Genomic DNA, 22,476 nt, shown 5'->3' with positions numbered 1-22,476 from the left:
CTGCCTCTCTGCCTCTCTGCCTCTCTGCCTCTCTGCCTCTCTGCCTCCCAAGTGCAGAGACTAAAGATTTGTACCACACACCTGGCTGAAATGTATATTTCTAATAGAATTTCAAGCTACAGAGAACCCTAACAAGCCATTTTGTGAAGCTCTCTTCACCTTACATTCGGAAGAAAACAGAACTCTGAACTGATCAACTCCAAGTCTAGCAGAGATGTATAGCGAGCCTGAAACAGCATGCAGACGGTCTCGTTCTTGGATCTGCTTTGTTCTCTTGCGTCTGCCTTCCCTTGGGCTGCCAGGGGCTTCTACTTTGCCTTTCCCTTGGTCTGAAGAACAAAGACCTTGTTTTTTTTTTTCTCAAGGTTATTCTTGTCTAGAATGCCTGGAGAGAAAGTTTCAGGGGTTTGACTCTAGGTTCTAGATTCCCCTCTGGGTGTCGTTATTTCCATTGGCTTTAATATTTTTTTTAATTACACACACACACATACACACAACACAGTCACATTTAAAATTATATTTAAATCGCACACAAACACAAGCACGTGCACACACAAATACACACACAGTGCATATGTGGCAGTCACAGGACAACTTGGAGAAGACAGTGACTTTCTTCCCACTATGTGGGTCTCAGGGGTTACTCATTGCCAGCTTGGCAGCAAGCATCTTTACGCACTGAACTGATCTTGCCAGCCCTTGATAGCACTGTTGATGACATAGATTATTTTCCAAGAGTCTCAAGTTGGGACAGGAGACATGGCTTAGTGGTAAAAAGCATTAGGTGTTCTTGCAGGGACTCTGGATTGGTTCCCAGCACCCCATGAGGCAGCTGTGAGCTACTTGTAACAGTCCCAGGGGGCCCTCTTCTCTCCTCCACGGATACCTGAAAGTACATGGCACACAGGCAAACAAGCAGGTACACACACATACACATAACTATATTTTTTAAAGAATCTGAGCCCGGCATGCCTATAATTCTAGCACTCTAACGCAGAGCTCTGTAAGTCGGACACAAGCCTGGCCTACGTTGTGAGTTCAGCCAGTTCTGCCTCCGTCTCAAAAAAGAAAGAATAGGAAAACAATCAAGTGTGAAATAAGTTGACTGCCTTATGAAGGAGCTCTATCTCAGTGTTTGCAGATTTAAAGGATGAGAGTTAAATCCATCGTTCTCTGATATAGTTATTTAAATGAACATTCCAGGCTCTGAAAAGGCATGTGTATGTGCAGTGTACAGATTAGCCTAGGGCGCATTCAGCTCCTTTAGACTGTTCCTGGTCTTGTGCTCTCCCCTCCGCCTGTGTCTCCTTCTGCTCACCGTAGCTGTAGAGGTTTGTGTTTGAGTAAAGCCACTTGTACGCACAGGTCATTTATGTATCAACTATGAACATACTAAGAAAAAATGTTAGAACACAGTGTTTTTGTTGCTTCTGCCTCATCTGGTATTTCAGGGGTAAAGGAAACCTTGGTTATCCAGAGCCAGATCTGCTGTTAAAAGTTCATGCCGTCATTTTGACATTGCACGTTGGACTTTCTCTTTGTAAACCCCTCTTCACGTGACCAGAACTGGTCTCTGAGCCGCAACTGTTTCAAAACCATAACATCTCTTAGTGAGTGATTGATCTGTATTATGTGTCCAGCCATCAGGGAGCTCTTGGGATGTTGCTTGTATAAACTGTAATCCAGTCTGCTGCTGTGTGTTTAGTTACAGACTTTCATAGACCTATTGGCGATACTCAATCCTTCTGGATTTGGGAATAGGGCTTATCTGATACTTTGAGGAGAAAGACATCCATTCATTTTTTTTTCTCTTCCCCACTTAAATAACTTAGCACATCTGGTAGTACTATAGGGTCACTGTGCTTCCAGTTCCTCTGTAGCTTGTATTGCTATAATATTCCTTAAGTATTCAGTTACTTATAGGACAATGTCATTTGAAGAATGGAGAAAAAAAAAACTATGGGTCATATAAATTAGCTCATGTGCAGAGCTAGAAAAAGATGCCTTTAATCAGCAAAATCTCCTCATCACCGGCAGTGTGCGGTGAATGTAAATAAAGGTAATGTCCATGTGTTACAGTTTTAAAGCAGCTCTTTTCCAAATCGATGGTATTTCCCTCTAAGACAATGTGTATTAAATACACGATACCAGAGATTAAAGTATCTTCATGTCTCAGTGTGTACCCCTTGCCTTACTTCAGTTACAGCAATGATAAAAGCTGAAACAAAATCCTTTAATTCAATCAGAACTGAGCTAAACTTCAGGAAACCCAAGAGTAGAGCTCAGATACAGACTGCACAGCATGAGAAGCTAAACACATGCGAAGGCTCTGTAAGAAGAGGATGGACTTGCCTTGAGGAACTCCTGTTTGAAGTGGCTGCACTGAACATTACCAACTGTCTAGCTGTTTTATCCTCTTGAATTAAGATGCTTTATGTAAACAATGACAAAGAAACCATTTACTGTTTTCTGCTTGTTTCACACTGTGAAACAAATTCAACACTTTTGATTTTGCTTGATTTTTTTTTTTAATAGTTCTGTCAAAATTTTCAGTGTTCGTGGTATATTTGACCCAGGGGTCCTATGCTAACTATGTTCATCATGCATATTTTACTGTTGTTGGTGTAACAGGACCTGAGACATTAACACAACTGATTGCATGATGGAAATACATTGAGGCTGTAACACTCAGCACACAGCACAACCTGCTGGAACTAAAGCAAAGGCCTACTCCGTTAAAGCCCGTAGTTCTGGGAACACCTCTAAATGGACTAACCTTGCTTTTTGGCTTCTGTATTCTGCAGTTCTGCTTTTGCCTAACTGTTCTTGTTAACTGAAGTATGTCAATCCAGAACATGGTTCTTGTGCTTAAAAGCGCACCCTGAGAAAGGCTCAGATCCCAAACACCCAGTGTAATTGCCAGCCAGGTAATAAAGACTTTCTATTGGCTTAAACCCATGGCCCATCAGTCTTCACCAATGAGTACCCTACAATAAATAGTTCGGTTGTTCTGAGGCAGGGTCTTTCTGTTTAGTCCCAGATGTTTTGGGATTTGCTAGGTAAACCAGACCAGCTTTGAACTCACAAGATCTGCCTGACTTTGCATGGAGAGTGCTGTGATTTAGGAGAGTGCTGTGATTTAGGAGTGTGTGCTACCCCATCCAACTCCATAGTGTATTTTAAGTACAATAGAACAAACACATTTGAAAGGTGAGCTATTTTCTTACTGTTGTTTGTTCTTTCTGTACTGAGTATGAAAATTACCATTGTCATGGCTCCGAGAATGGGAGTCCTGGAAAAGTAGCCACTTGACAGAAATACACATGCAGAAAATTAATTGAGCTAATAGTTCATTGATCCTCTGTTCAGATGCTCTGTTCAAATCCTGCATTGTGACTAAATGGAGCTGCTACCTTGGGTTGTTCATTCCACTTGTTTTTCTTGTCTCTTTAGGTTGTGGAGCTTTTAGCAAGTGCTCTTATGGACTTGGTGCATGGAGTATACCAGGAAAACTCTGCTTCCACCAAGGTACGGAATTGCAGACTTGTAAAGCGTCCCGGTTAAAGTACTGCTGCAGAAGTGAGGCCAGGCGACAAACGTTTCCTTCCTGTTTTATGTTTAAACTGTGTGTGATTTTTCCTTTTCCTTTCTTTCTTTCTTTCTTTCTTTCTTTCTTTCTTTCTTTTTTTTTTTTTTTTTTCTTTTTTTTTTTTTTAGATTAGTGTTTTGGCTACAAATTCATGGCCATATGCTCAGTACATACCAGCTTTAGCCAATTAAAGCAACCTCTGCTCCCCTGACTGGAATCTCAATCTGTTTGGTCCACAGCAGCCCGGCAGACACCAGGGCACTGCTGGCTGGCAGGTAGCACAGTCATAAGGGGCTGCTGGCAGGAAGGGCTGCTTTTTCGGAGTGCCTGAGCCAGCCTCTCCCCAGAGAAAGGAGGCTCTGTATCAGACAGCGAGCTTAAGCATGGCTGTCAGGAAGGGTGGGAGCAGGAGTGAAATGTCTCTTATAGCCAAGGTCCAGACATTACTGCATTATTAGAGTCTCCGTGGTAGAAACTAGGACAGTTGCACAGTTGGATTGTTTTGATTAATTTTATAGGTTTAGAATTAGGGCTTTTGACTCATTTAACAGGTCATCTCAAGAAAGGTTAGGTTTTATTTCCTTAAAATGCCATTATTTCATTTCAGTGGGAGATTGGCTGTGAAGTGCATGCTTCGTTGCTCACACGGCCATTCTCCGTGATAGCTACTGTTAGAAGGTTCCTCTCCCTGTTTCACACTGTAGCTCCCTTAACTCCTGCATTAGCGAGCTGCATTAACTCACTGCAAACTAGGAAAAAGACGCTGTGTGCACATCCTAAGCGCTAACACGTCCCCTTAAAAATAAAGGCAAATTTTACTAAGAGTGAAGCGTGGGGCATGAGCAACTTAGATTTAAAACGATTAAATCTGAAGTATAACTCGGGAGTGCCAGAGGTGATAGCAGTGGCTAGTGGAATGGGCCTCGGACATCTGCTAACATGTGACTCACGGATGCACCGTCCCCATGAGGCGTCTCTCACCTCACCTACAGAGCACGTTGGAGTGTGGGGACCTCACAAGATGTGAACTCTGTTTGCAAGACTTTCAAAGACAGGAGTGGCTCGGCTCTCCGTGAGACGGAAGGTTAATAGCAATGGTGGAGGTAGCTTGTGATCGAGGTCTACTCACCGGAAGTTGCCTTGCGTATCCTATGAAGATGATGACCGATAAACAAATGACATTTTAAGTCATTTACCTGCTTCTTCATTTGTTTTTCACAAAAGTCTCTCAAGAGGGCGGGTGCTGCTCACGATGAGAGATGTGAATGATTGACTTCTCAAGATTACACAACTTACCTAGGATTCGAACTTAAAACCCTATGCTCTTAGCCTCTTTCTTATTCTACTCCTGCTTTACCCTAACTAACCATGGTTTGATAGCTTCCATTAACCGTGCCTAAAGTCTGTTGATGCAGCTGGGACATTGTTCTCACCTGGGATGTCTCTGAGGCATCCGACTCAGTCCCATAGAAAGTGCTCATTAATTACTAGTATCTGTTAGCTTTGTTTTTGGTGGTATTTATTTGTTGAGACAAGGTGTCACGATAAGTTTGGCTGAACTCACACAGGCTGCCATGTGTTCAAGGCCAATGTGAGCTACATAATAACATCTATGCCTGAGATACTGAGACTGTCTGAAAAAACAGAAGCAAGCAAGCACACACACCATGTAATCCTCCCACCTCGGCCAGTCATAGCCTTCCCCTTCCCACCCTGAGGTCATAGATATGCACACATCACATGCACTTAAGACCCTGGAGTGAGCATGTTCTCATTGGTTTGCTCTCGTAATTCACCTACTCTTACTATCCGTGCACTGTGATTATCCCTTCACTAATCACTTACGAGAGTGTTAGCTTCCCTGTGTCAGCCTAAGAGCAACAATAGTAACTTGTTACACAGGTTTGACAGTTACGTTGCTCATGTTACCTGAGATGAGTAGGCTCATCCTTGGGAGATGTTCTCATTTTATGGAAGAAAATCTTACAATTTAGAGCTGATAATAGCATTCAAATTTAATGTCTAAATCTCATTCATTAATATGTTTGAACTCAGAGTTTGTTTTTTAGTTAGATTCCAAGTCCCATGTGGTTTTTAAAATACATAATCTGTTTGGAAAAAGAACAGAAGCAACGACAAAGGCTCTGAAGGTTTACTGATGTAACGAGACAGCCACTGAGCAAGCACCATTTGCTGATTTTACCATTAGCTAATAAATTTCCCTTAAAAATACATATAGTACTGCTTTGTTCACCTGCCCTTCCAACTTCCCTGCCCTTTAAAGCATCTGCGTCTCTTCAAAGCAGTTAAGATTCAGAATATAGCTAAACCCTTTGAAGATCAGTTATTTTTCAATAATGGAAATAAAAAGGCATAGTTGACCACAGCAGTCATTGATTGATGCAGCCTTCATTTGCACCCCAGGTCCAATTTAAGTTAACCACATTTCCTTCCTAACTAGAACCGCACCAGCCCTTCCTGAGTGTGCTTGCCATTACAGTGAAAAGGATTTCTTCAGAGGCAGAGAGAAAGAGGTCACCATGCACACGCACACGCACGCACAGGCACACACCCCAGGCTGGCAGGCTCTGGCATGACTGAGAAGGCACCACAAGCAGAGGTCATATGGAAAGTGAAGGCCACGCTGCGGGTCTCTGTTGATCAGCCTCGGCACGCAGCCTCTCGCCGATTCATCGCAGAAGAGTTGCTTTGAGAGTCAAGTTAAGCTGCAGACCGTCTATCTCATCTCTCAGGGACAAGAGAATACAATAGTGCTCTGTTTTCTTTGTGTCCAGTTAATGCAGTAATGGAGATCACGTAGCGTAGCTCTCTGTGGAGTGGCATCTGTGGGGCAGGTAGGTACATTAAAGCGAGAGAGAATTGGAACTGGGCTTTATAAACCACTTTCTCCAGAAGTTAGTACCTGACTTTCCTACAGCAGTGAAACATACAGCTTACATTACTAGTACTTAGTAGATTGCGGGTCAATTGTGATCATGGAAATATGCAAAGCAGTTCAGGAACACTCTCCTTTGTTCCACTCATGGAAAAGATACTTGTGTGTTGCATTTGCTAGCCTGTGAACCATTTCTTCCTTACAATAGTACTTAGCCCTTGGACTTTTTGAAAAATGTACCTAAGGACAAACATTTTACCCATTTTTGTCTATAATAGCTAATTAAAGAACCCTTTAATCCCAGCATTTGGGAGGCAGAGGCTAGCCTGATCTACAGAGTTCCAGGCCCACCAGGACTACATAGTAAGATCCTGTCTTTAAAAAAAATTTTTTTTTTAAAAGATAGGGCTGAAAAGATGGCCCAGTGGTTAAAGTGCCTATAGCTCTTTCAGTTCCCAGCATCCACATTAGGCATCTCACAACTCCCTGTCTCATCTCAAGGAACCTGAGGCCCTCCAGCTTTCTGGGACACCTGCAGGCATGCATTTATGTATAACATAAACTCACGTAGACACACATATAACAATTAATACATACAAATAACCAATTGATCTGAAAAGAAATGAGGAGGAAGAGGAGAAGCAAAAAACCTAAGCCAGTTAAGTAGAGAGGCCGCATTTGAAGTGTTCACTCAATCATGTTTGCATTGCCCGCCTAGGCTGCTAGATTACACATAGCCTCCAGATCTCACACCACTTGCTGTGTATAGAAAGGAATAAAAGTTCTTCTTCAAGGTTTCCCACTGTTCATAGATTAAAAAGCAACCTGCTGTCTGTAGTAGTGCAGATATAGTCAGTGGAATTCTGTAAGCCTTGTCTTCTCTACTAGTGATGCTAAGGAGAGTCTTGTCACTCCTCTCCCTGAGTAAACTGCTACAGAGGCTAACTTAGATGTTCTTCATCTTTTGAATTTTAGTGTTGTGTGGTTTTAAGGTTAATGCCAGGACTAGAACCCTTGTTCAAAGATTGCAGATAGCATACTGCCAGAGTACATTTCTGACCCTGGGAGGGTCAGTGCTGCGATGGACGGAAGCCAGGCCTTTACGAGTGTGAGCTCTGCTTCTGCAGAGTCCCCATGTTCTCGTTGTACTTGATAAATACATATTCTAACATTGACTCTGAACTCACAAAGCAGAGTTTCTTACGTGTTGCTCTTGCTCTAACACTTATTTCCTCATTAGTGAAGCAACTACATGGTCAGTAAAAAACCAGAAATACTGCCACACATGGTGCACAGACCTGCAGTCTCAGCACTCAGGAGGCAGAGGAGGATTGACACAGGTTCAAGACAAACCTGCTCTGCACAGTAAGGTCCAGGCCAACCAGAGCTACATCATGAGATGCGGGCTCAATGTTTAAAACACAAGGGAAACAAACGCTGCAAAAAGCCAGGAAGAAAATATTTGATTCCCAGTGTCTACATGGCAGCTCACAACCATCTGTCACTCCAGTCCCAGGAGGTCAAATGTCCTCTTCTGGCCTCCAAGGGCATGAGGCACACACAGACAGACATATGTGCAGGCAGAGTACCTATTTACATAAAATAATAAAGTAAAACTTCTTTTTAAAAAATGTTTTCTTTTTTCTTTCTTTTTTTGGTTTTTTTGTTTTTTTGTTTTTTTTGTTTTTTTTCGAGACAGGGTTTCTCTGTGTAGCCCTGGCTGTCCTGGAACTCACTCTGTAGACCAGGCTGGCCTCGAACTCTGGAACTCAGAAATCCACTTGCCTCTGTCTCCCAAGTGCTGGGATTAAAGGCGTGCGCCACCACCGCCTGGCTTAAAAAAATGTTTTCAAAGTATGATTTTAGTGTCTATTTAATAGTTTTTCCATAGTACTATCCTGCAGATTACTGAACCATTCCACAAGTTTTACGTTTTATTTGTATTTTTAAGTAGAACAACGTCTTCATGGAATGCAATTCTTCTGTATTTCACAGTTTGCGTTAAAAAAATAATAATCTAGAGCTAAAGGGGAAGTTTAGTGGTGAGGTACTTGCTGGAATATGCAGACCCTAGCTACGTTTCCAAAGCTCACACACAAACCCGGTTCTCCCCACCAAAACCATGACTGTCCTATATACACGTGTGCTTTTATATGTAACAGTGTAAATATAACAACAATGAGAGGAGAGGTCGTGAGTTTGAGGGGGACTGGGGGAGCTGCAGGACGTGGGAGGACTGGAAATGGTGTAAATACTTGTGGATGAAATTCTCAAACCTTTTTAATTAACTAGTAGTATTAGGACATGCTCTTCTGTCCTTAGCAAAACCTGCTTGTGAAGTTGGGCTCAGGCTGTCGTGGGATCACGGAGTTTAGGAGCTCTGTCTCCACTCTGAGATAACCCAGTTGACAGAGCCTTTACTGCTTCTGCAGCAGGTTTATGCTCAACACCTGCTTCTCTGGGGTCTGTAGGCAGAGAGCCTGTACAGGCGGGCGGCCCGACAGAGCCCTGAGCCTGGCTCTGCAGTGCCCTGGTCACTTCCTGCACAGCCCACACTCACTGTTGGAGTGCCAAGCATGCGCTGTGGCTCTGCTGCAGTGGTCTATTGAAAGGCTTCTAGATTCCCTCCTTCTCTTTACTGCTTTTCCTTTGTGTCCTTTCATTCACTCGTGTGTGTGTGTGTGTGTGTGTGTGTGTGTGTGTGTGTAAAATTTTTTTGAGACAAGGTCTCACTGTTTAGTCTGACTGTCCTGAAACTTGCTATGTAAACCAGCCTGGCCCTGAACTTACAGAAGTCTATGTGTCTCTGCCTCCCTGAGCTATGATTAAAGGCATGTGCTACCACACCTGGCCATTAAACTGTGATATTAAACTGTGGTTTGACCCTAAACTCCTCACAGTGACTCTTCAGAGAGAGAGAGAGAGAGAGAGAGAGAGAGAGAGAGAGAGAGAGAGAGAGAGCGAGCGCTCAGTGGTTCAGAACACTGTCCCTCAGATGACTCAGGTTCCGATTCCCAGTATGCACATGGAGGCTCATAACTGGCCGTGACGTCTGTCCCAGAGTATCGATCGCCCTCTTCTGGTATCCACTAGCATTGCATATGTGGTGCACAGATGAAACACCTGTATAACAATAAACATTTTTTTAAAAAATTTTAAATTGGGCTAGTGGGTTGGGGTTGCTAACATACCCATTTTCTTAAATTATATCTGTTTGTTCATCATTGATTTCCATTCTAACCTAACTTAGGGATCTTACCACAGGCCTTTGCAAAGGTAGGCCATTAACTCAAGTTGGTCCTGAGAAGAGGAAGACACCAGCTCCCCGTCATAACAGACTCTGCTCATGTTAACTTGGCCCCAAGCCACAAAAGCAAGAGAGTTTAGTGCTCTGGAGAAAGATCTGGCTAATTAGCAGTTACTGAAGTTGCAGAGGTCCAGTCATGTTTCCAAGCACAATTAATGCTTTACATACTAGTCATGGAGTTTGTGGGGCAAGATAAGTCTTACTCTTTTATTTCCCTTATGTTTATATTTGTCTTCCTTTGGCTCTTAGCTTTCAAGTCAAGTATAAAAATAAGACGATTCACTCTATTAGAAATCCTAGGTGCCTGCTCGTTCTACCTGCCCGCAGAGCTGTATGTCACAGTCTAAAGCAGGATAGGAAGATGGCTGCTTGTAGAGAACATGACAGGAGAGAAATGTGAACCAGGCAGCCAGTGGGGACATCAGAAAAGTCCCTAGAGAGGCCCTGCTATTCGAGATAGACCTTACAAGGAGGAAAGAAGTGCATAGAGCAGAAGGCAGGCTGGGCAGAGGACTGCTCAATGAAAGGGAACATTGGAGACCAGGGCTTCCTTCGTGGGACAATAAAGGGTTAGTGAATAAGGACAGTGAAGCTAGGCACTGGGGCTCACGCCTGGAGTCCCAGCACCCCAAAGGCAGAGGCCAGCCAGGGCTACACAGTGTGGCCCTGTCTTTAAAACAAACAAGCAAACAAGCAAAGACAACCCCATAAAGAGGCCTGCAGGGATGGTTCATGGAAATGGTGGAAGATCTGTAGTGCTGTGGACTGAGATGGTAAACAAAGGGGTAACGACAAGAGAGAGGGTGGTCCGTGGAAGGGAGTCGCTTGCTGGGTTTGCTCCACGGCCAGACTCTTGCTTTCACTGGCATTCATATCCCTGCCAGCAACGCCTTTTCAGAAACCACTTCTTCTTCTCCATACCCAGTTGGGAATATTTTAATAGCTATCCTGCTTAATTATTTTTATCTTAATCAAAAGTGTTACCATCTGGTGGGGTTTTTTGTTGTTGTTGTTTTCTTTCTTTCTTTTTTTTTTTTTAATCATCGTTACCAACTTTAAGTCTCTTCCTACAAGAATATAAGTACCACTGTGCTTCTAGTACCAAAACAGTACCTGGTATGCCAGTAGTAGCCCCAGCCACCTGTTACTAAATTAATTATTTAGAAAGCCGCAGGGTGACTGTAATAGAAGATTTTTGTCATTCTTTTGGGAAGGACTATTAATATACAATAATCTGGGAATATTTAAAGGGTACTATCTGGTGTCTAGACATATGCAAGGACCTATCATAAACTATCACAATTAAATTGATAAGCATATATCACCCCCCAATGGTTTCTTCTTTTGTATCCCTCCCTCATCCTGTGCCTTCCGCTGTGAACCATAGATAATCTAGCATCACTTTAAATTAGTTAGCATTTTTGTAGAACTTTATATAAATGGATCTAGAAATATCGACCCTTTGACTGGGGTCTTTGAAATGCATCCATACTACAAATCTGAATAGTTTATTTCTGCTAAATGGTATTCAGTTGTAAGCATCTAACACAGTCTGTGATCAACCTATTGAAACATTTGAGATGTTTTCAGTGTTAAAGTATTCCAAATGAAGCTATTGGGAGCATTCATATGTGAAGTCTATATAAAAAATGCACTTTCATTTCTCTTGGGTTTACCTAGGAATAGCCCGTTTGCTATTTATTTTCTTTTGTATAGAAAACTAGCAGTGGACTTTATGTGTTATACAATGGATATGTCGTGCTCTGTGCTGGCTAGCTTCCATCAGCCTGGCCAGGCTAGTCACTGTGGAAGAGAAAACTTTAGTTAAGAAAACATTGCCACCAGTGGGCCTGTGGTGAATTTTCTTGATTGATGATTAATGTGGGAGGACCCTGTTTACCATTGGATGATGCCTCCCCTAGGCTGGTGGCCCTGGGTGCTGTAGGAAAGCGGGCTGAGCAAGCCATAAGGAGCAAGCCAGTAAGCAGCGCTCCTCCATGGCCTCTCATCAGCTCCTGCCTCCAGGTTCCTGTCCTGACTTCTCTCGGTAATGGACTGTTGTCTGAAAATGTAAATGAAGAAGTTCCTTTCCCCTGCAAGTTGTTTTGGTCATGGTGTTTTATCATAGCAACAGAAGCCCTAAGACCTGCCTTCACCCGCCAAGCCATCTCATCGGCCCACACTTTCCATTCCGTCAGCTGTGTATGAGAATTCTGGTTGTCCCACACCTTGTTAAAACTTAATGTGATCAGTATTTACTATTTTAGCCACTCTAAAATATAATTAGGGCCTATCTTGCAGTTTTAGCACATTGTGGTTTTAGCTGATATTCCCTAGTAAATAACAGTGGAGAGCAACTTGCATCTTTTCATGTTTATTTGCTATTAATATCCTATAGCAATATTGTAACATCCTTTATAATGTCTTTATAAATATTTTACCCATTTTAATTGGGCTATGTGGTATTGGAGGGATACTTGTTACTTGTTGTTACCTTGTTTTATCTTGCATCCTACAATCTTACCAATTTGTCATAACAGCCTTTGATTTTAGGTTCTATGGAACCCTATGTAGGTAGTCATTTGGCATTTGTGATTAAAGAAAGTTTTCCTTCTTTTCAAAGTAAATGCTCTTTTGGTTCTTTTCCTGTTTGTTATACTAGGCTGTTGTTGAGGTTTGGTCTTTCGCTGTGTGTTATAATGCTGAATACTGGCCCCCAGGGCCTGGTTGCCCCCAGGGACTAGAGAGTCCCCTCATACCTTGCTCCTTAACTTAAAACTATTGGTTGCATAGGCTACAAGGATTCTTTTGTAAACATTTTATTTCTTTATTTTGTATGTGTGTATAGGTGTATGTGTGCATCAGTGGAGATTGTGTTAAGGTCAGAAAATAGCGCTAGGCAGTCAGTTCTCGCCTTCTACCCTGTCAGTTCTGGGGATTGAACTCAGGTCATCAGGCTTGGCAGCCAGTATCCTTGTCTGCTGAGCCACCTTACAGACCCTACCTGGGTCATTTGTTAGAATTGTTCTTTATGTAGCCAGTTGAAAAATGTAGAAACAGTCTTGCTTACTGGTTGCAACAAAAGCAATTGATCTCCCAAACTCTTGTCCTCGGCTCTAACAAACATCCCCAAAGAAATCATTCCATTGCCTCTGCAGGAGCTGGGTCAAAGGGAAGAAATGCAGACAGTACTGCACAGGTTTCTTGCGGTGGGTAGTAAATACAGTCCTCCCACCACTCAGGAGCATGTTGCTTCCACTGCCGCACATAAAATATCGACAGCTAGCTTTAGCCTGGGGATGGGGGCCTAAAATGAAATCCTCAACCCCCCAACCACATCCTATATAAAAGTATAACGTGGAAGTGATAGGGATAGAAGACGTTCCTGTGGTAAAGCCTGTAGGCTCTTCTGTTTAGGGCTCCTATCTCTCTTTTGTTTTTATTGAGAGAGCGTGAGCACATGATATGTTTGTTTGTGTATGCAGGAACACACGTTTCTTTTGCCTCTGTGGAGGTCAGAGGATGCCTTCCCCTGTTTTGAAGCAGGGCTTCGTGTTAGCTGCTGCATGTGGGGCCGGCTGACCTCTAAGCTTGGAGAGGTCTTGCAGTCTTGCCACAGGAATACTGAGAGTAAAGACAAGTCACTGAGCTACCTCCCCAGCCCTGCTTCCCTTTACAGTCCCTTGCTTAGGAAAGAAGTTCCCTGGCTTCCTAGGAATTTTATCAGGAATTAGTATTGGGATTTAAGACAGGCGTGGTGGCACACAAAAGAGGATCAAAACTTTGAGACCAGCTTGGGCTATGTAGCAAGATTATACCTTCAAAAAATACAAAATCAGTGCTGGGTATGTGTATTCACATGCATGATTTCTATAAAATTTTCTCCAGCAAGTATTGAAATGGCCATTATTTTTTTAATATTTTTTCTTCTGTTAGACTTTTGATTTGTTTCCTTTTGTTGTTTTTTTGTTTTGGTTTTTGTTGTTTTGTTTTTTGAAGGGTTGCTATACTAAAGATGGAATTTATGGTCTGATGAATAATCTCTTTTAGATTGTTTTATATAATCTGTAAATATGGCAAATTAGTGGATTTTGTTAAAATATGAGACCATACAGCCTTGGATTAAATCTACTTGAACATAATACCATCCCTTCTTTATAAGTTGTTGGCTTTGCAGTGCTAAGACTTTGTTAATATGTACACCTCTGTTCAATGAAAAATACTGGTATTGTCTGTCTGGTGCAGGTGTCAAAGCAATGGTGAAACCTTTGGCCTCCTCACAGTGAAGCTGTTTGGGTCTGTGTGGGAAGAGGTGTGTGTTCATTACTACAGGTTCAGTTGCCTTACGACTTACTATGTAAACCGTGTCCTTCAAGTGAGTGTCAGCCGTCAGCTTGTGTCCCACAGGAAGATGTCATTTCACACAAGGGAGCGGATTGACTAGCACCAAATTTGTAATGACATGACTTTTCATTCCTAATACTAGGAATTTGTGCTTTCTCTCCCTCCTGGGTATCATTAGAACTTTAATTTCTGTTTCAGTATTTAAGCCAGACCTTCTAGTTGGGTCAGTCTTCTTTTCTGTGCTCCTTTAGTGGCTCCCACACTCCCCGCTACGCTCCCCTTCACTTCATGCACAGCAGGTCACTTACCAGTTAACGTTTTTATTTTTTCTTTGATTTACGGTTAAGAAATTTGTTGTTTTCAGATATTTGGAGGATTTTCCAGGTGTCTTTGTTATTGCTTTATAATGCTATCGTGATCATAAAACAGTTTATAGGATTTGAGTTCTTTTTTAATTTAATCTTATTTTATGTGTAGAGGTGCTTCCCCTTCATGTGTGTGTGTTTAACATGTGCATTCCTGGTGCCCATGGAGGCCAGAGCAGGGAGTCAAGTCCACTAGAGCTAGAGTTACAGGTAGCTGGGTGGGAGCTGCCATGTGGATGCTGGGAAATCAAACCCTGCCCCCTCGAAGAATAGCCAGTGCTCGTAACCACTGAGCCATCGGGCCACCTCTCCAGCAGCCCGATTTGAGCCATTTTAAATTTATTGTGGGTTTGTTGATAGCCTAGATACAGTGTCTCTGGATAAATGTTTCATGTTCAGTTAAAGGAAGCATGCACTCTATCCTTCCTGAGCTGAGGAGCTGCTAAGTCATTTTGGTTGATAATGTCATTTAAGTCATTTAAGTCGTCACACTTTGTTGTTATTTTCATTTTGCTTGTTGTGTCAATTGCTGAAAGAAAGGTGTTTTAGCATCTGTATAGTTTCCTTTAACTAGTCATGATAGCACATGCCTGCAATCCTAGCACACAGGAGGTAGAGGCAAGAGGATCAGCAGCAAGAGGATCAGCGTGTACATTATGGTGGCCTGGCTCTAGAGGTTTCAGAGAAGAATAAGTGGCGTAGAGTCCATTCTTGTGCTATGCTGGCAAAGACTGTGGTTGCTTTCTGCCCTTGTCCATATAATCTACCTGAGCTAAACTGAAGAGTTTGGGATTATTAGTATCTTTGGCAGAAGAGATTTTCAAGACAGCCCCTGTTGTGTGGTTATTAGCAGCCAAATTAAAACAAATTAAATGTTTAAATGTTTAAAACAAATTAAAAGTTTGAGTTTCTATTGAAATGATAAAACACTATGATCAAAAACAATTTGGGAAGGAAAGGGTTTCAGCTTAGTCTATCCTGAGCGGATATTGTATCAGGGCAGTCTGTCCTAACTGGGCCTGGAGGCAGGAGCTGATGCAGAGGCTGTGGAAGATGCTGCTTTCTGGCTCACTCCCCCAGCCTGCTGTCCTGTAGAACCCAGGACCAGCCACCCAGGGATGGCACCGCCCAGTCAGGTGGGCCCTCCCACATCGATCAAGAAAATGCACCACAGGCCAGTCAGGTGGGCATGGTTTTTCTCAGTCAAGGTTTCCCCTTCAGAAATGCTTCTGGCTTGGATCTAGTTGTCATAAACTGAACCAGCACAATGTTGTGGTGTTTTGTTTTGTTTTGTTTTGCTTTTTTCATTTTGTCAAAGCAGAGCTAACCTGGGCACTATTGATAAAACGCTCATTAGAAAACATACTGCATGTCCACTTATGACAAAAACATATACTGAGTACTCCTAGAGATCCAAGCCAAAGCTTCAATTAAGACAACCGCCCAGACCTGCCCTTGAGACCTGAAAGTGTGCAGCGCTCCATAGAGAAGTACACACATGAAACACCTGCACAGCAGTGTATCCATAAAACATATGCAAGTCACACTGTAGAGAGGCTGTGTGTGCAAGAAGAGAAAGGACGGCCCGTTAAGAATTTGCCACATTTCAGACAATGTTCCATAGCTGGGCATGGTGATGCCCTCCTGTAATTCCAGTAGTTTGAGCCCCACCTCCCTCAAAGGAAGAAAGGGAAGGAGCAGAGAGGGGAAAGGGAAAGAGAGGGGAGAGGAGGGAAGGGGAGGGGAGAGGAGGGGAGGGGAGAGGAAGGGAGGGAGCTCTTGGAGGAGCTAATTTTGTTATTTCCAAGCTCAATCTTAGAAGTAGAGCAAAAATGACTTGGATGAAAAGTCAGGAAGATGGCACACTCAGTAAAATGTTCCTCAAACTAGCCTGAGAACCTGGGTCTAAATGCCTAGCATCTGCAGAATCTGGGTGAATGTCTGAATCCCTAGTGCTGGATGGGGCTAGGTGGGTGGGGCTCAAAAACAGACTGGAGCCCAGAGCCGGCCAGTCAGCCAAGTCAGGGAATGTCAAGGGGGGGGGGGGCAGAGAAGGATTTAGAGAGCCACCTGGCTGCACACAAGTGGAGTGGTAAGGGGACTGTTGGAGATTTATCATGTTAGGAGTTGACACTGGACACTGACTGGGACGTCAGACTTACTCATGTCACATGACTTTGAGCATGTGTTGTGTGGAAGACACTAGATGTACAAGAGCTTGATAACAAATGTGTATGTATGTGTGTGTGTGTGTATGTGTGTGTGTGTGTATGTGTGTGTATGTGTGTGTGTGTATGTGTGTGTATATGTGTGTGTGTATGTGTGTGTGTGTATGTGTGTGTGTGTATGTGTGTGTGTGTATGTGTATGTGTGTGTGTGTGTAAGGAAAATAAATAGTTAAATAGTTTAGGAGCTTTAAGTGTGAAGCAGTGAGCATTAAGGTACTCCAGGGTGTCTGTCATTGGTCCGTTCTTCACAACTTGTCCCTCAAATTATACTATACCCAAGACATGCACTAATGAGCTGATAAAATGTATCTTCGTCTCGTGTTTATTGTTTGCTGGGCATCTGTTCCAGTTCATTTCACAAGTCCAAGGCTTCGAAGGGTCTCACAGTGGGGATGACCGTAATACTATAATTTTACTAGCATCCTTTATTTTCAAGTAGAAACAGTTTTAAATCAATTGTTAAATATTGAATGTATTCCTTTTTTTTTTTTTTTTAGGTTTTTTTTTTTTTAGGTTTTTTCAAGACAGGGTTTCTCTGTATAGCCCAGGCTGTCCTGGAACTCACTCTGTAGACCAGTCTGGCCTCGAACTCAGAAATCCGCCTGCCTCTGCCTCCCAAGTGCTGGGATTAAAGGCGTGCGCCACCACCGCCCGGCATATTGAATGTATTCCAATTTGAAGACAAATGAGAGTAATTTAAAGTGGCTTGTTCTAGTTATAAAGTACACTCACAAATTACACAATTTAAAAAAATAAAACAAATCACTAGATAGCCAACACCACACTTAAAAAGCGAAGTTCTGACTGGGGAGACAGTTCAGTGGTAAGTGCTTGCTGCACATGGGAGGACCTGAGTCCTTCCAGCAACCATAGAAACAGCCAGGCACCGCAGCATGGGGGGCGTAAAGCCAACAGTTGTGCTGCATATCTTTAATCCCAGCACTCGAGAGGCAGAGGCAGGCAGATCTCTGAAATTGAGGCCAACCTGGTCTACAGAGTGAGTTTCAAGCCATCCAGGCCTACAGTGATACCTTGAGTAAATAAATAATTGTTTTAAAGATTTATTTGTATTTTTAATTGTGTGTGTCCCTTCACCTATCTGTATGAAAGTCTGTGCAGTTGAGTACTGATGTCCAAAGAGCTTAGAGGTATCAAATCCCCTATAACTGGAGTTACAGGTGGTATGTGCCACCCGATACGTAGAAAGATTCACCTAGTCCTAAATGTGTGTGTGTGTGTGTGTGTGTGTGTGTGTGTGTCACGTGAGAGATTTATTGGGGTGGGGGTATACAAGAGGCTGCCTCTGAGCAGGGATGGAAAAGAGAGCAGGCCGTGAAGACCAGAGCTTTATAAAGGATATGGAACATGTACTTAGGGAAAATACTCAGCCTGTGGTGACAATGGAAATGTGTTGCATTGGTGGCTAGTGATGACGGGACTCTTGGTGCTGTGCCACCTAATTTTGAAGTGGAATGGAATAGATAACCAGAATGTAGGTATTTCAAAAAAACAAACAACAACAAGACAAAAAGCAAAAAAAAAAAAAACCTTTTAAGGGAACATGTTAACATTCTGGGTTTTAAGACCATATTGAAAGACGTGGGAAGAAGCATGTAAGTAAGCTTGTTAGTCTCCAGTCAACCGGTTTTACTGCAAGACAGATCACTGCCGGTTTCAGACCAACCAGCAGGACTGCCAGGCTCAGTCAACCTTTATTTTATCACAGTCTGGAGGCTGTACATCTAAACTTCCAGGCAGTTTAATCTCCTTTGAGGGCTCTGTTCCTTGCCTGCAGACATCCCCTGTCTGGCTGGGTCCTCACATAGCAAAGAAAGACCGTAATAGAGAGTCTTTGGTACCTAATAATGATTGAGGGCACTAATCTTATTAGGTCGGGGCCACCTGCTTATTACCTCCTGTAACCCTAATTACTTCCTGCTGCAGAGATGCCCATGCTCAGAGTTACAGTGTCAGTGTTTACATTTGAGAGGGCGCAGACATTCATCTGTAGCAGGAGTCAAAAAGAGTACCTTATTCATGCCCCCACTCCCGTCATCAGTGGCTCGCCCCATGCCTGCTCACCCTGGCTTAAGCTAAACTTTTTATGTACGTCAAGATGCACTAGGAAGAAAGACAACTGGCTGATCATCGAAACTACTTCTTAGGTTGGAGTGATGTCTCTCTTTTGACCTGTTAACAACGAAAATAATAGTTCTGGTCAGTGGCAAGACAGTCTCAAACTTGTCTGGTCAGTATATGGCTCAAAAGCTCCTTTCTGGAAAGCACTTTGGCAGAATGTTTTAAGAGACTAAAATGTTTAGACTGTTGAACTGATAAATCTAATGATGGACTCCATCTGTTTGCCAGCCTCCAGGATCCTTAGTGAGCCCCGCCCCCTAGCGGTTCCTGTGCTTTCTGAGATGGGGGATATAAAGGCATAGGAAGCTCTCTGTGGCCTTGTGCTTGCTCATGAGCCACTCCCATTGGAAAACCAGTTGTCATATCTTGTGAGTAGCCCTGCAACGAGGCCTGTGTGGCACGAAACTAAAGCTTACTGCCAGGAATCCCTGGAGTAGGCTCAAGAGAGTATATTAGTTTTCAGCACTGTTATCAAATCGAAGAGGAAAGATTGGCTCTTTTTGAGGCAAGATCTCTCACCGAACCCAGACCTTGCTGCTTCAGCTAGACTGACTGAACGATGAGCTCCCAGGACCTGCTGTCTCTGCCCATCTTTCCCACCCGCAGGCAGAGCTGCAGATGCATGCTGGCTTTACACGGGAGCTAGGGATCCAAACCCAGGTCCTCACACTGGCACAGCACACTCTTCACCCACTGAACCATCCCCCTGGCCCCAGAAACACTTCTGAAATGCTTTAATGATGAACATTTTCACATCATCCCAGTTGCTTTTTTTATGATTTATATGGATGTGGAATTTCCAGATGCCTACTTTACTAGGTCCTGTGTAGCCGGGATATAATTCAGAACAAACTTTCTTGTCCTATGAGATGAGGCTGTTCACACAACATCCTTTTCCCCATCACATTGTCTTGGGATTCTGAAGACATAGTCATTACAAGATCTCTTTAATGCTTCTTTTCAAGAGAGAGAGAGAAAGAGAGAGAGAGAGAGAGAGAGAGAGAGAGAGAGAGAGAGAGAGAGAGAGAGAGAATGAATATGAATGGCATGCATCATTCACTCTTACACACAACCTTCTTTTTATCCTAGAAGATATAAGGCAGCTGGAGAGATGGCTCGGGGAAGAAGAACACTTGATACTCTTCCAAAGATCCTGGTTCAATCCCCAGTACCCACACACATAGTGGCTCAGAACTGTTTGTAACTCCAGTTCCAAGGGATATGATATCTTCTTCTAGCCTCAGTAGGGACTAGGTATGTATGTAGTGCACAAACATGCATGCAAGCAAAACATTCATCCACATAAAAGTTTTCAAATTAAATCTATGAAGCACAGCAAATATTTCTCTGTATTTAGCATAATAGAATCCAGTTGCTGTATATCTGAGGATGCTCTCTACCACTTACTCTGCCTGCCCTTGCTCAAAATATGTTCTTGAACTTCCTTACCTGTTAAGTAGGAATTACAGTACCTAAAACTTGGGGTGGGAAGTGACAGGTTATGTGATACAGAAATGTCATCATCCTGTCATTAGCCAGCAGGATGAACCGGGCACCTTTGTCTCCTTGCTTCCTCCTCCCCAAACTGCAGAGGGTTGGGAAGTTTTCCTATATTTGTTTCAGTTTTATCATTAAGGTTTTATTTTTATTTTTAATTATTTGTATGCGACAGTACACAATGAGTGTAGTGCCCACAGATTCCAGAAGGTGTCAGATCCCTGGAGCTGGAGTGACAAGCAGTTGTGGGCTCCTGATCTAGCTTGCTGAAGTCTTCGCAAGGGCAGTGTGTACCCTTAATGGCCATCCCTCTGGCCCCTTACTCTCATAATGGTGGCTCTTACTTAGCTTCAGAAAATAGTTAGGAAGAGTTGGGCATGGCAGGCACGCCTATAACCCGGGCACTCAGAAGCTCAGGGCCAGCCTCCACTAGGTAGCGAATTGTATGAGACCCTGTCTCAAAAAAAAAAATCAAAGGAAGTAATTGAAGCATTAAAATGTGTGTTAAGGGAATCTAGTCACTTATCCAACCTATATTTAGGTCTCATTTATAAAAACAGTGACCCAGAATGTGAATCTAACGTTCGTAGCCTGAAGCTGAAGCGTCTGTGTACAGAGGGGCTGAGAGGGGCACGGCCCAGATCCAATTACTCATCTCTAGCTCAGGCTCCAAGATGAACACATCTCCAGCCTTTGTGTACTTTAAAAACATTCTTTCAACTCCACAGATGGTCAGCTTCCCAGTTTCCAAAGCTCTTCCGATCATGTGAAAGGAAATAGTTTGGCCCAACAGATTTGGCAACTCTCTGGCCCAGATAGTTTGTGCTTGTTCAGTGGCCATGGACCTAAACTTGAAGCCCTCCCAACCATGGTGACAAATGCACTTTGGTCTCCCATGAATAGAAAAAAATGTTTCACTACATGAGCAAAGCAACTCAGAGTGTGCATCTCACAGACAAAAAGCAGGTTCTTCACTATACATCAGTGCCCACGGCCATACCACCCTAGATGTCCAATCTTGTTGAACATACCACCAGTGCTGCCATCTCAAGCAACATCAGCACACCCTCCATAATTTCAACCAGCTTTACCCAAGCAAACTAAATCATGAGCTAGAGAATGAGGTGACAGTAGTCCTAAATTAAGACACTTCTATTTGACTGTTATTCATATACAGAATGGCATAATACCCCTTCCCAAAATAAAGAAATCCCATCAGAAGTAAATATTCACTGAATATCACCTTTTGTATATAATAAATCCTTGATAAGAACTTGCTGTAGAGCCAGGCATGGTGGTGTTTAATCCTAGCATTTGGGAGGTAGAGACAGGCAGTCTTCTATGAATCCTAGGCCAGCTCAAGCAAACAAACACACAAATATACAGACAAATTTCATGTAAGGCTGGGCATGTGATCCAGGCCTATGATCCTAGCACTTGGGATGCTAAGGAAGAGAATAACAATTACAAGTCCACCCTAGACTACATAATGAGACCTTGCCTCAAAAAACACACATAAAGCTGAGGCTATAACTCAGTGGTGGTGTGTTTGCCTGGCATGCTGCAGGTCCTTGGTTCAATCCTCAGCACCACAAAGGAAAAAAGAAAACTCTCTGTTGCTGGGTATGGTGGTATACATCCATATCCTAGCGCTTGAGATAGGCATAAGAAGAACAAGAGTTTAAGGTCACCCTTTAATGTAAGAAGTGGAGGTACAGTCTAACAATCTAACCTACATGAAACCATGTCTCTCCAGATAGATAGATAGATAGATAGATAGATAGATAGATAGATGATGATTGATAGATAGATAGGTAGGTAGGTAGATAGATAGATAGATAGATAGATGATTGATAGATAGATGATAGATAGATAGATAGATAGATGATAGATAGGTAGATAGATAGATAGATAGATAGATGATAGGTAGGTAGGTAGATAGATAGATAGGTAGGTAGGTAGGTAGGTAGATAGATAGATAGATAGGTAGGTAGGTAGGTAGATAGATAGATAGGTAGGTAGGTAGGTAGGTAGATAGATAGATGAGTGGTTGATATGCATGAGTGGATGGATGGATGGATGGATGGATGGATGGATGGATGGATGGATGG

General features: G+C 42.9%; 1 protein-coding gene across 2 annotated transcripts in view; it reads left to right on the top strand.

The window, feature by feature from the left end:
• Positions 1-22,476, top strand: part of Pdss2 (decaprenyl diphosphate synthase subunit 2) — a 231,586-nt gene that overhangs the window by 150,117 nt on the left and 58,993 nt on the right. For both annotated transcript variants that reach the window (XM_028769082.1, XM_028769083.1), the window contains one exon: positions 3,454-3,528. In XM_028769082.1, the coding sequence (XP_028624915.1) occupies positions 3,454-3,528 (75 nt within the window). The remainder of the gene's footprint in view (positions 1-3,453; positions 3,529-22,476) is intronic.

The sequence above is a fragment of the Grammomys surdaster genome, unplaced genomic scaffold, assembly GCF_004785775.1.
Source record: "Grammomys surdaster isolate TR1022 unplaced genomic scaffold, NIH_TR_1.0 190, whole genome shotgun sequence".
Classification (NCBI taxonomy): Eukaryota; Metazoa; Chordata; class Mammalia; order Rodentia; family Muridae; genus Grammomys; species Grammomys surdaster.
Note: the sequence above shows the minus strand (reverse complement) of the source record. Positions and strands in the feature narration are given on the sequence as shown.